This window comes from Orbicella faveolata, unplaced genomic scaffold (assembly GCF_042242905.1).
Source record: "Orbicella faveolata isolate gen_17 unplaced genomic scaffold, um_ofav_v1 contig_46, whole genome shotgun sequence".
Taxonomy (NCBI): Eukaryota; Metazoa; Cnidaria; class Anthozoa; order Scleractinia; family Merulinidae; genus Orbicella; species Orbicella faveolata.
Window position 1 is genome coordinate 28,082,933 of NW_028301576.1, and position 13,410 is coordinate 28,096,342.

Genomic DNA, 13,410 nt, shown 5'->3' on the forward strand with positions numbered 1-13,410 from the left:
TCTTATCATCGTCTTACCATATTCGTCATCATCGTCTGAAAACATCTAATTATCTAATCGTTGTGTAAACATTGTCTCACTGCTGTAGTTAATCATCCACTAACCATGGGTCATTTCTTGAAAACTGTCAAAAGGGGAAACGACATGTGCCTTAAGAACTAATGGAACTTGGACTTGATGTTGAGCGCTTTATCCTAGACATGATTAAGAAACTGCCGCTGAAAACCCCATTGGCAGCCAGTTATTCAGGACCAAAGGTTAACTGTGCTGCGGCGATCAAGATTGGAGATGTCTTTCTTGAAAAAATTTGCAGTTGCACCACGCTTTACCCAGAAGGGATGGAAATGGAGGCATACCAGACAAGAGAACTGGGCATCCCCACCAGTCCAGGGGATGTCTGTGACACAATCCACAAGGTCACAGAAATTAGAGAATTACTGGAAACTTGCGAACTGCTGATTAGAACATGGCGCATAAAGAGGCACAGCCAAATTGCTGACAAGATTGTTCCATAAGCTCAATTATTTTCTATCTTTTCTAGCAACTGGTAGTTATGGTGATTTACCAAGAGCTGGCAAGGTGCCTCAGATTGTAGCAGAGCATTTCAAGGTAGTTTTTCTAGGCTCTTAGTTTTTTTTTTGTCTCCCCTGGCTTGTCAATTTTTAGCATTTTCTCTTTTATCTCTTTTTCAAGCAACTCAGATTGACACTTCTGTCTTTTGGCAGCTTTTCGAGACCGAGCTTCAGCTGCCTCGGGGTCTTTCAATTGTTGTTTAGAATGCCCAAGACACAAAGTAGGGAACCAATCCATGTTAAAATGATCCCAGTCTTTAGCAGGTTCTCCTGACACGAAATGCTTACTGCTCTCCTGACACAAGATGCTTGTACCCATCCTAGTACGAAGCATCCCTCTCGACAGTCCTTGAAAGCTGCCATCCACTAGCCCTTGTGGTTATTGAACTGATCTTGTTCCTGAAGGCATTTTATTGCAGCCAGCTTCCCTCCTTCTTTCACTACAAAATCTGAGAGGAAAAGGAAGAAAGTTAAAGAGTCATCAAGATACTATATGTAAAATTTACCAACACTGGTGAGGCAGGTAGCTACACAACAACATGTCAGCTAAGGGTGTGTTATACTCATGCGGTGATGATAGTTCCTGTCTATATTACAGGACTAAAATGGTTATGTCTCATATCAGGAATTCAAAAAAATGTTGAATGTTTCCCCCAGCAGTTTTACTTACCACGATAACCCGCATGCAATGGGCAATACTGCAGACTCGTCACTAAATATTACGAGCTGGAGGAGACAATAATTGAAGAAATAATTTTTTCTAAGGAGCCTGTGCTGGGTGAAAATCTTGAACAAGATGGAGCAACAGATGCTGAGCAAGCCAACAGTGAAATTGAAGATGAGAGTGAAGCATCGCTCAATCTTGAGCAAACAACGGTGGATGCTACAACTCAGACAATGACCTCAGAATTTACGGTAAAAACCGAAACTTGTACAGTAACACAAACTGATGAATTTTAATACTTATTCAAGGAGACAGTCGTCCAGCCTTTTACAGAAGAGTACTTTGTTAACAATGAAGATAGGGTGCAGTTTTACACTGGTTTGCCTGGTTTGTTAGTCGAAAGAGAGAAACACTGACATTATTTCAAGAATTCGTTATGGTTTTAATCAAACTAAGACTGAATGTTCCACTACAAGACCTCGCCTTTCGGTTTGGGGTCTCTCTTTGAACTGTTAAAAGGACATTTACTACATGGTCGACTGTTGTGGATGTAAGGGTATCTCCCCTCAATAGGTGGCCAGAAAGAGATGAGTTATGGCATACAATGCCTATTGTGTTTCCAGTTTTCTTTCCGAAAGAAAACAACAATCAAAATAGAAGTTTTTATAGAATGCCCTTCCAATCTGCTTGCAAGGTCACAAATGTTTTCGAATTATAAGCATCACAATACAGTGAAAGTACTCTCGGAATCACACTTCAAGGATTGGTATGATTTACATCAAAAGCATGGGGAGGACGGACTTCTGATAAATACTTAACAGAGAGGTGAGGTTTACTAAATAATCTCAAGGCCGAGGACCTCGTGTTGGCTGACAGAGGATTCACAATTAGTAAAAACGTCGCACTCTACCAAGCACAGTTAGCTATCCTGGCCTTCACAAAAGGCAAGACCCAACTAGACCCATTTGATGTAGAAAGGACAGGGGGAATTGCACATGTGCAAATACATGTGGAGTGTGTCATTGGACTTTTGGGGCAAAAATATACTATTTTTGCAGTCAACTCTACTATTGGATTACCTCACCTGTTCTAACAACACTGCAAAGTGTCCCTTGATTGACAGTATGATCAGAGTTTGCTCAGCTCTGACAAATCTTTTCCCATCTGTTATCCCCTTTGAGTAAACTTTTAGTTCAACTTGATGTAAACAAGTTTGTCTGTAAACAAATCCAGTCAGTCAAAGGCTTTGTACCCCATATCATGCAATAGGGTTGTCACAAACAACATGAATGAATGCAATACTCAACAGAAACGGGCAATAGTAGTATATGGAGTACCATATTTTGCATAATATGAAACTAGGGTAAGTGTATGGTGGTAAGGTGGGAGGGTGATATCTAGGCCCCTTACGTCTTATTATCTTACTACATCTCCCCACAAATTTCCAATGGCAGTTATCAGAACATCTTGTTTAATACTTAAAGAAGTTTCATCTGTGGTGCTCCACCTTGTGTAGGCTGTGGTTCAATTCTATCCTTAGTTCAATTTAAGCTGCCATACATAGGCCATTTTTCTGTCATCACTCAGAAGAAGATTCGACACTTAATCAAGCGCTATTGTAATGATTTAGACATCAAATTAGTTTTTTCTTCCTTCAAGATAGGTAACCTTTTTGGTGTGAAAGACCCTATCCCCGACGGGCTTCGTTCACGTGTGGTTTATAAGTTTACATGTGCGGGCTGTAATGCCTGTTATGTCGGCGAAACCTCCCGACATTTTTCCACACGCGTACGTGAGCACTTAGCCGTTGATAGGGCCTCTCACATCTTCAAACATCTTCAGAATTCTGAACGTTGTCGCTCATTGTGTTCAATAGACTGCTTTCATATTTTAGATCACGCCACTACCAGCTTTCAACTCAAGATAAAGGAGGCTATTCATATTCAAAAAGAACTACCTTCCCTCAATCAGCAATTACACCATGTAAATCTAAAATTATCCTTTTAACTGACACCTCTTCACGTTCTGTTGTTACTATTTGTCTTAATTAGCATTTCTGCCTACTTATTATTCAACTTGCTTTGTAATCATTCATTCAACTGAAGATGACAGAAGCTCTGTCGAAACATGTCTTGCAAACTTAAAAAATTGGTCGTTTTCCTTAAAATATTTACATGTCTGCTGCTATCTAGACCTTTTAACCAACTTTGTTGTTACTGCCATGGTAAACAAACTCAGTGAGTATGCTTGGTTCACCATGGCTATTAAGCCTGGTTTTCATATGTCAAGAAAATTCCAGACGGTCTGGGATGTTACTGTTTCCCTTCTGTTCCTCATTTTGCTGACTAATGAAACTCGAAATCGCAGATATCCCTGATGAAAACTCAAATTTGTACTGTCGGGGAGGTCAGTGTCTGTTGGCAATAGATTTCACTCATTACCAATCCCCTAAATTGGTGGGCTCCAGTCCCCCTATCACATTTGTGTTCAAGTTTCGATTTTTGGTACACTTTCCATTTCCCGCCAATTCATAATCGCGAAAATCTGGGACAGACCTCTGGTGAATATCCGACAGTCAGCAAAAAGTAAAATCCCTGATCATCTGGGATTGTCCAGACATAAGAAAACCAGGCTTTATGTACCGACCTGTAAACAACAAATAAAAATATTACCGATTTAAAGATGATGATCAGTTGATGTCACAAGATATGGCTCATAAACATGCCAATTTTGCCTGAAAAACTCCTTCACGATTAGGCTCTGAAGAACGATTACCTTCTCGTTTTCAGGCATATCTCTGCTGAGCCCAATCGATTTCAAATGAGACTTGATGTCGGAGTTCTCTGCTATTAATGTAAACGTCAAAGATTCAGAGATCAGTGAAAAAAACAGTCTCCGTCCCCTGGCATCGGACAACAGAGCAAAGCCAAACGCCCTTAAAACGGCCTTTAACCTTGCATTGCAGTCTCCTGCATCTGATCTTGAAGAGCGCTCATTTGACAAAAATAGTAAAAGAGGTCTTCCCGTATACTGGGCCAGATTTTCTTTCAAAGTGGGTGCTTGGCATTTTGCTTGCATGTTCCTAGCAATGGCCCTCAATTACAGTGTGTATTTGAGAATGCTCTGATAAGAATCTTCCTCCCTCACTCTTTCAATGTCATCATTGCCATCTTCCCCATACTCGCTGCTGCCATGATTAGACTCCGTTTTGGAGGCACTCAGCTCAGGGTCATTAACAAAGTCATCAACATTATCGTTTTCCTGAATAACACCGATTCCAAAAATGTCTTGATCATCAGAAATAACTGTCAAGTTCTGATATTCCGTGATTGGGGCTATTGGTGATGATAGCCCTCTTTCACTCCATCTGTATAGACAAGTTCCAAAACTTGCCACGGCCACTTTAACTCGATTCCTACCTCCTAGTTCCAGCTTTTGGAGGTATATTTTCTAGGCAACCTTTCTGTATGTGCACTTTTAACTTGTCTAGTTCATCACAAGCTTGTTTTGAAAGAATATTCTCTCCACCAAAAGCAATATTACTCCAGTTCTCCTGAAACTGAGCTAAGTTTTTTAACATAATTTCTCTTGAGGGAGTGGGTTGTTTGCGGTCTTTCTCTATATCATCATTCTCCCTGAAGACTGAATGAAACGCATCTAGGCATTTTCTTCTTAGTGGATGTCTCTTTCTTATTTTGCTGCTAATTTGTTGCACAGCATGAAATACGTCAAGTTTGATTGCAAGAAGTCCAAACACCCCTTGTAATAAAAGCCTCCAGGCGCAACAGTTGTCAAGCGAAAATCCTTCAAGTTTCACGCCACTGTTTTTTAGGCTCTTGTGGATTCCCATAATTAATGTTTTTACTCTACTAAGACCAGTGCCACTTTGGTCTAAGGGTGAAGTTTCTAACACTTTCTCTTCAACTTCTTGCATTACATGGCACACCCCGACACCTGATGGTGTTGGGTTCCCTCAAATACAAAATAGCTGTTGTGCAAGAGAAAGGAGAGTAGATCCAGGACTTGGCCTTTGGACAGCTGTGTGTGACTCTTCCAACCATCAGATCCCTTGAGTTTTCGTTGAATGTCTATAGCCATGTCGATTGGTATGGAGGTGAATAGTGAAACCACGTCAAAAGACACAATCAGTTCATCATTGGCTACTTCCTGGTCACTTATAAACTCTGCAAACTGTTTAGCATTCTAGACAGAATACTCAGTTTCACTGAAGAGGTTTTAGGACTAGTGTAGCAAGGCATGAATTGAAATTGAAGCAACCATTCAGCAACATATCCTAAAGCCTTTGTTTAAGACGTGCCATGGTGTAAGGTTTGGCACACCTGGCTTGCGCACTGAGGTATGGTGGCCGAGAGTGGCCATTAAAAGTGAAAATTCCTCAAATTCGAAAATCAATTTCCAAAAGTTAAGAGAGTGTCTCTGTAAGAGCGGTCCGGTCGATTTTGCTTGAGACAGATTTAGCTCATTTCTTGTGTGTTGTAAGACATTCATGTACCTATACTAAAACCACAATCCATTTAATTGGATCTCTTTATTTTTCAGAGTTTTATGGAAATTAAATTTCACTCGAGCGAAGGCCTGATGTGACACTTTTTAAGACTGTAATTTGAGACAACTTTGGAGGACAATTTACGAAAAACTACAGGACTCAGCAAAAAACAAATACCACAGCCATGTATATTAACTCCATCTTATCCATCAAGGTGACTTTCGTGAACATCACGTTTCAATCAAGTGAACAGGAAGACTTGAGTGACAGCTTATCGGTTTGCTTAAGTCACGCAAAAAACCAATCAAATTAAGGGCAAATTTTTGAAAAAGTGAGGTGTTTTTAACTGACCCAACTAACATAGCTAGGAAGTAGGTGCCATAGAAAAGGTAAATATAGAAAAAAAACTTTGCAGCCCAACCTTTACTGAAGCTTTATAACTCCATGAACTTACCTAATTTTCAGCAATCTCCAAGTTTGGCCACCATTTTGAGGGACTTGTCAAAACGAAGCGTAGCAGATATAAATCAAGCAGGTAGATCTAAAACCGTCAGAAATACATATGAAAGCATTCAAATGAACTTTACTTTCAATTCAAGCAGCAAAATTTGAAATTGTTCGTTAAACTTACTATTCCTACATCCCCATGCGACCATTTCTTCCAACACTTCAAACTCTACAACTAGTGTTCGAATTCCCCTTGTCAATTCCACCATAAGAAATAACCTGTGCCACCTAAGCTTCGACTAGAATGTGAAGTACAAATCAAATAACATAACTGCTTCATCTTCAAGGCAATCTCATGCTGGTATTTTGATTTTCTGATGGCAAGGATGGTAATCAGGAAGTGATTGCCATGTTTACCTCATAAACATGACCGCTGACCAGCTGCTGAGTGAAAACAGAGCGGCGCAGGGTGGGGTGGGTGGCGGGCTTATCATCATAAGATATTCAAATACATGCTAAAAAAGTTTTAGGACTCTCAGTCTAAACAGTGAAGGCATGCTTCGTCGTACAGACAACTTTTTTATTTTATTTTATTCTCGTAACAAACAGCTCTTTTGTTGAAATGAAGACTGATCAGAGACAAAATCTTTCTTGAGTGAGTCATAAGTGAATGAGTCGATGACACAGAGGATCAATCACTAACAGTAAATATTTTGATTGAAAAATGTTGCTACCTGTACTAGCAAATATAAGCAAACCACTGAAAGAAAACAAAAGCTGAACCAACCTCAATTGTGGTTCATCTAAGCAATAAAAGAAACTAAAATCTAGGGCTTTACTTGACAGAATATGCATTCAATAGACCCTTTGCACAATCCAGTCACATGGTACGGAATTAATTATGCTGGGATGCAAGTTACACAGTGGGACTTTCAAAACAAAGGAAAGTCACACTGGACTGGCACGAGTTCCTTTGTTTTGAAAGTTCCACTGTGTAACTTGCATCCCAGCGTAATTAATTCCATACCATGTGACCGGATCCTGCAAAGGGCCTATTAAACTCTTTCCCATAGAATGTTCAGGAACACCCAAAAAGCTTGTAAATTCAACCAGTCAACCTCATGATTTACAAGTTGTTTCATTTTGATCAACAGATATCCATATTATTGATATCATGCCATCCCTGTGAAAGCAAAAACTGTTTTTGGTGTTTCTGCTTTTAATTAAATTTCTTACATGTATAACTGTCTCAAGTTCGTTCCCTCCAACTGGGTTAGGCAGTAATATTTCAGCAAAAAATCTACAGAAATTTGCATTGTTATTGTTATTTTGTGTATTGGAACCTACTTTGTATGAAAATGACCTCATCTCATGTTTTCATGATTTATGCAATATAGAATTCTTAGAGCTACACGTAAGTCACATTTAAGATTTCTGTTGGTACCATCTTAAGTAAGCACTTACAGTCCTTAACACTGTCAAAGGTCTGGCTTGGCTTGAATATGATCTCCTTCAGAAGGGATGCCCGCTGCCTTGGGCCTTAATGATTGGTTCAAATGAATTTGGATCTGTATAATTTCATCTGCGTTTGCCAACATCATCCTTACTGTAACCGGGGTCGTCCTCTCTTCCTGGGTTTCCTCAGTCTTCCTCAGGCAGCCCAGACTCCTGCATACATACACCATTCTGCCATTCCTGGAAGAGGGGCAATGCCAGTGGCTGTTTGGGAGGTGCAGGTTCTGCCACAAATACAGCAACTGCGAGGGAGAGCATACCAAGGCTAACTCCCCTTTCTCCGCTCAGCATTTTATTTAGTACAGTGAAAAAACAGTTTCAGTTACCATGGCAACGCAAAGTAGCATTTTTTGGTTTTACATCGATTTCTTTCCCTGCAGTCCATCCAATTCCCACAAATCCTCCTCCACTGTTGTGAGGAAACTGACCTATTACATGATGTTTAAGACTTTCGAAGACCTCATGGGATCGAAATTCCTCAAACCGAACGTTTTATCACAACAGTGGAGATTGAGAGAACAAGAGGTAGCTTTCTTACAGTGAGTTTTGGGTCCAAAATGCCCAGAAGAAAGAAGAAAAATGTTTACAGAAAGAAATGGAAAGGAAACCCTTTCACTGGCATTCAGAGGCACACGAAAAAAGCGAAGAAAACGCCACCAGATGATAGTGGAGTTCCCGAACTAGTGGCTGGTGTATCATGTCAACAACCTTCATCGGATTCTGAAAATGATCAATCGCTGAGTGCTTCCCGACTGAAAATGATGCCAGAAGATTATTCTGATAGTTTTCCAGAATGTTTTGATAATGAAACGGCTTCCCTGGGAGAGGGATATAGGCTCGTAGACTTGACAAAGTTGTCTTCGACACTGTCAGAAGCTCATGTTTGCAAGGAAGGTGAGAAATTATAACATACATGTAAAGAGTACTACCTCTGCCAAGTGATTCCGTGCTTATTACTGTTAAAAAGACAATATATTGCAGTCAAAACTGTTTTCAGTTATTTTAGCTAGATTGGGTTGATCTTCTTGAACAGATTTGTCACTGATAATTAAATATTTCAGTACTAAGATCACTTTAAAAAGGTCAATCATCTTTTTGCATTATGTGCTTAGTAAACAAATTCAAATGTTCATGAACAAGTGATTTTGTTTTAACTGTAGTCAATGCCCATGTCATTTTGTAGGCTCTTTAACTGTAAAAGAAAACTCGTCTGGGAGAAATGGATTAATGGCTGATCTCTTGGTGGAGTGCAGCGTATGCCTTGATGCTAGACCACTTAAAACGTCATCCACTATAACCAAGAGAGGGCAGTCCTTCGATGTAAATCGGCGTGCCGTTTATCATTCCCTCGAAACAGGAGGTGGCTACAAAGGACTTGTGTCCTTTTGCAGTATTATGAACATGCCTTGTTTATCTGAGCCTGCCTACTACAAACAAGTCGACATCATTCTGGAAGATTTGGAGGCTGAAGCTGATGATGAAATGAGGTCTGCGGGGCAAAGGGTGCATGCCCACATTTTAAAAGAAAATGGAGAGTTGAACAGTGATGATGTTTTGGATGCAGCAGTGTCCTTTGATGGCACATGGGCCAAAAGAGGATTTACATCCTTAACCGGTGTAGTCTTTGCTATAGCAGTGGACACTGGAGAGGTACTTGACTACCATGTCCTTTCCAAGGAATGCCGAAAATGTTCCCTGAAGAAGAGTCAGTGTCAGAGTGATGTGGAATTTGAGGAATGGCAAACTGAGCACCTCGCTTTAAATCAATGTGATGTTAATTTTAATGGTAGCTCACCTGCAATGGAAGCCGAAGGTGCGACAGTTTTGTGGAGCAGATCCATACAGCGACACAACCTAAGGTACAGGTGGATGGTTTCTGATGGCGACAGTAAGGCCTTCAATGCTGTTGAAAACATGTATGATGGATACAAAGTTGAAAAACTTGACTGTGTTGGACATGTACAAAAGCGTATGGGGAAGCATCTGATCAACTTAAAAGCTAGCACCAAAGGTAAACTGGCTGATGGAAAACCTATTGGTGGGAAGGGCTGCCTAACAGAAGGTCGTATTAAACGCCTTCAAAAGTATTATGGACTGGCCATCAGGCAAAATACTTTGTCAAAGGCAAACCCAACTGAGAGAGAGATTAATGTTGCTGTTTACACCATGAAGAAATACATCATTGCTATCCTTCACCACAGTGTTCATTCTCCAGACCCAGCCAAACAACACTGCTTCTGTCCCGTTGGTGAGTCTTCATGGTGTAGATGGCAACAAGACTCTGCAACAGGAACCTCAACCCATGATGCAGAGGACTGTTTGTCAGAGGTATTCTTTGATTTGTTGCACCCTACCTTCATGACATTGAGTGAAACAAAGCTCCTTGAAAGATGTGTGCGTAGTGCTACACAAAACCGCAATGAGTGTATCAACTCAATGGTTTGGGTTCGTTGCCCAAAACATAAACACCATGGTGTTAAGGTGATCTGTTGCGCAGTGGCTTCTGCTGTTTGCCACTTTCACAGTGGAGCTGCAAGCAGAATGAGTGTAATGAACAGACTCTCCATTCCAGCTGGAATGTTTCCAAAAAAGGCATCAGAGAAAAAGGACAAGAGGTGGCTCAAAAAATCAGACCTGCAGGCTTCTGCAAAAGAGAAGAAACGCCGCCAAGGGATGCAGCTGCTGCGTACACGCAGAGAAGACGTCCTCAGGGAGGCTGAGGGCATCACATATGAAGCAGGCAGCTTCTAATTGATTGAAATGGACAATTTCATTCAAATTCATGACTTAAATGCATCATGAGTGCTATGAACAACCTTAAATTGAGTGTTCCAACTTTCTATCAGTTTTTCTCAGAATATGCTCTTTCTGACTTTGAGAAAAAATATTTCTTGAAGGATTTGACCAATAAACTTGAAATTTTCAGTGTTTATTGCTTTCAAAGTCTTTTCTTGGATGAGCATAGAACTTTTCCGTATGTTTGATTTGGAAAAAGTTACAAGGAAAAATGGCTCCAAAATTGACCCCGAAAAATTGGGCCCACTTTAAGTTGGCACTGTAGCCAAAGTATTTATTTGATAACAAAGTTCTATACTCATCCCATAAAATAGCTTCTAAACTGTCTATTAAGTTAAAAAACTCAAAATTCTAGATAATCTGTGGCAAGATATCTTTTCTCAAGTACACTCAGGTCATACACAGTATGGGGTCACAATATTTGACCCATATCAGGTTACACATAACCGCAATGCAAAAATGTTGCTTATTTCTAAAATCTGTGGTTCATAAGCTTTCCATTGATACATGGTTTTGTATGGTTTGAGTGAAACCCTTAGAAGTTACAAATCATTGCAAAAAGGTGCAAATTTTAGGTTACTTCACTTACTCACTTAGCTTCTTTGTGCCTCGTGGCACATAAGGCCTCCACAGAATGCCTTCAATTTTCTCTGTTGGCTGCAGCAGCTCTTGCCTCATCCCATGTACGCCATCCTGCGCTGTTCCTCTCTCTCTCAACTCTTCTTCGCCAGGTGGTCTTAGGCCTTCCTCTCTTCCTTTTTCCTTCAGGTGTCCATGATAGGGCTATGTTGGTATGGCTGTTTCTGTTTTGTCGTAGGACATGCCCTGTCATCTTCCATCTTCTCCTCTTAACCTCTTCACTAAGGAACTTCGTCTCTGCCTTCTCAAGGAGCTCTCTAGTGGTAACGTGATCTTGCCATTTTATTTTGAGAATCCTCCTGAGGCGTTTGTTGTGAAACACATATATTCGTTGGTCATCTCCCATGTTCATCTTCCATGTCTCACATCCATACAGTAGCACCAGTACAACTAAGGTTTTAAACAGTCTAAGCTTGGTCCTCTTCATGATGTTCCTTGAGTTCCATATTCTTTTGAGTCTGGCAAATGTGCCCCTTGCCTTGGACAGCCTGTTTTTCAGATCTTTCATTCCTCCTCCCTCCTTACAAATGGTAGCCCCCAGATAATTAAACTCCTCAATTTTCCCGATATCTTGCCCATCTACTGCAACTTCTCCTGACTCTTCCCATTGATCCTCATCACCTTTGTCTTTCCTTTGTTGATTTTCAGTCCAACCCGTCTTGCTTCCTCATTCATTTTAGTAGTCTTGTTCTGTATATGCTGTTTAGTAGAAGACAAAAGCGTCACATCATCTGCAAAATCTAGATCATCAAGTTTAGATGTAAAGTTCCACCTGATTCCGTTTTCTCCTTTTCCTACAGTCCTTCTCATAATCCAATCCATAGCTATCAAGAGTAGAAATCCAGACATATTGCATCCTTGCTTGACGCCTGTTTTGATGCTGAACCACTCCCAAGCTTCTGCCTGATCTTCTACAGCACAATTGAAGTCTTCATAGAACACTTTTAAATTTTAGGTTAAGTCCCGCCTTAATGAATTTACTACAGCATTTGGTTTTGGCCCCTCTTTCTGTAGATGGATTTCGACATTGTATTGTGGGGCTAACATGCAGATCATGGTCAATGGTTGGCTATCTCAGAAATTTGAATTACAGCATGGAGTGAGGCTGGGGAGATTCCCTCTTCCCCATGCTGTATATTTTGTGTGTAGAAGTCATTGCTGCCAAAATTTGAAATACCCCAAAATTGAAGGCTTTCTCTTACCGGGGCGAGAGGTAGATGTTTTAAGGTTGGACAATAAGCCGACGACACCACGGGATTTCTCAGAAGTCTTCAGTCCTTGTGTGCTATACTCCAAGTCGTCTCCCTCTATGAGAAAGGGTCAGGTCCCAAATTAAATCATTTCAAATCTGAAGCTATGCGGGTTGGAGCCTGGAGGACTCGAGACAACCAACCTTTTGGGCTGGCGTGGGTCAAAAAGATGAAGATTCTGGGGTCTACTTTGGTATCATCGATGTCCAACACAACAACGGGGAGCCTAACCCTAATTGAATGGCTTGGTGCAAGACTGACGTAAGTGACTTTTTCGGGTGAAATTTTTTTTTTCTTCAAAAGTGCCTGAATTTTTGCATGTGCTTTTCAATTTAGTAGAGGGTTGGTTCAAATCCTGAATTTTTCCCCTGTTTTTTTCCCTCTATTTGCTCTTCTCTTTAATTTCTTTTTGTTAACAAGAAAAACCTATTGTCGATTTCAGCCGCCAAACAACGCTTGTCAGATCCGCTGGTTCGACACTGGCTTTGACATTTTTCCTTCACTTGATAACCCGTCTTGGACAGCTGTTTTTTTAAAATTGATTGAAACGATTTTCTGCAAATTGTTGCTCTGGTTCGTCATCAAGCTTCGTTTGAAACGATCATCGATTTCACGATCGCCTCGCTGAATGGCGTGAAAACGCACATGCATGCCACGTGGACAAATTCTTATACATACACAGAATTTCCCCGCAAGCGGTACTTTAGCATTCGTAGCTCAATCAGTAAGGCACAAGGTTGTTGAGATATTGCTAGTCAGATTCGCTGGTTCAACACTGACAAAGACTCTCCTACACTTGACAACTCGTCTTGGACGGCTTCTCGTTTTTCCTTTTATTGCTGATTATTTTTAGTTCGAAATCGAAGTCTGGTTCGCCCAGCCAATAAAACCAACAACTGAAACAAGCAAAGCACAGTACACAGTCGAGCCAGCGCGGTTACCGGGCTCATATAAAGAGGCCCTAAATCACTCATGTTAACACTGCTTAATAACATTCCGAGTGTATCGGAAGATTCGCCT

The 13,410-nt window shown here is 40.7% G+C and overlaps 1 protein-coding gene and 1 pseudogene across 1 annotated transcript; both read left to right on the plus strand.

Moving 5' to 3' along the window:
• Positions 1-161: 161 nt before the first annotated feature.
• Positions 162-2,420, plus strand: LOC149099410 (uncharacterized; annotated as a pseudogene).
• Positions 2,421-8,262: 5,842 nt separating this feature from the next.
• Positions 8,263-10,461, plus strand: LOC149099411 (uncharacterized). The gene is made up of 2 exons (XM_089278100.1): positions 8,263-8,599; positions 8,889-10,461. Exons 1-2 carry the CDS (start codon positions 8,263-8,265, stop codon positions 10,454-10,456), a joined length of 1,905 nt encoding a protein of 634 aa, XP_089134226.1. The 3' UTR covers positions 10,457-10,461.
• Positions 10,462-13,410: the final 2,949 nt, after the last annotated feature.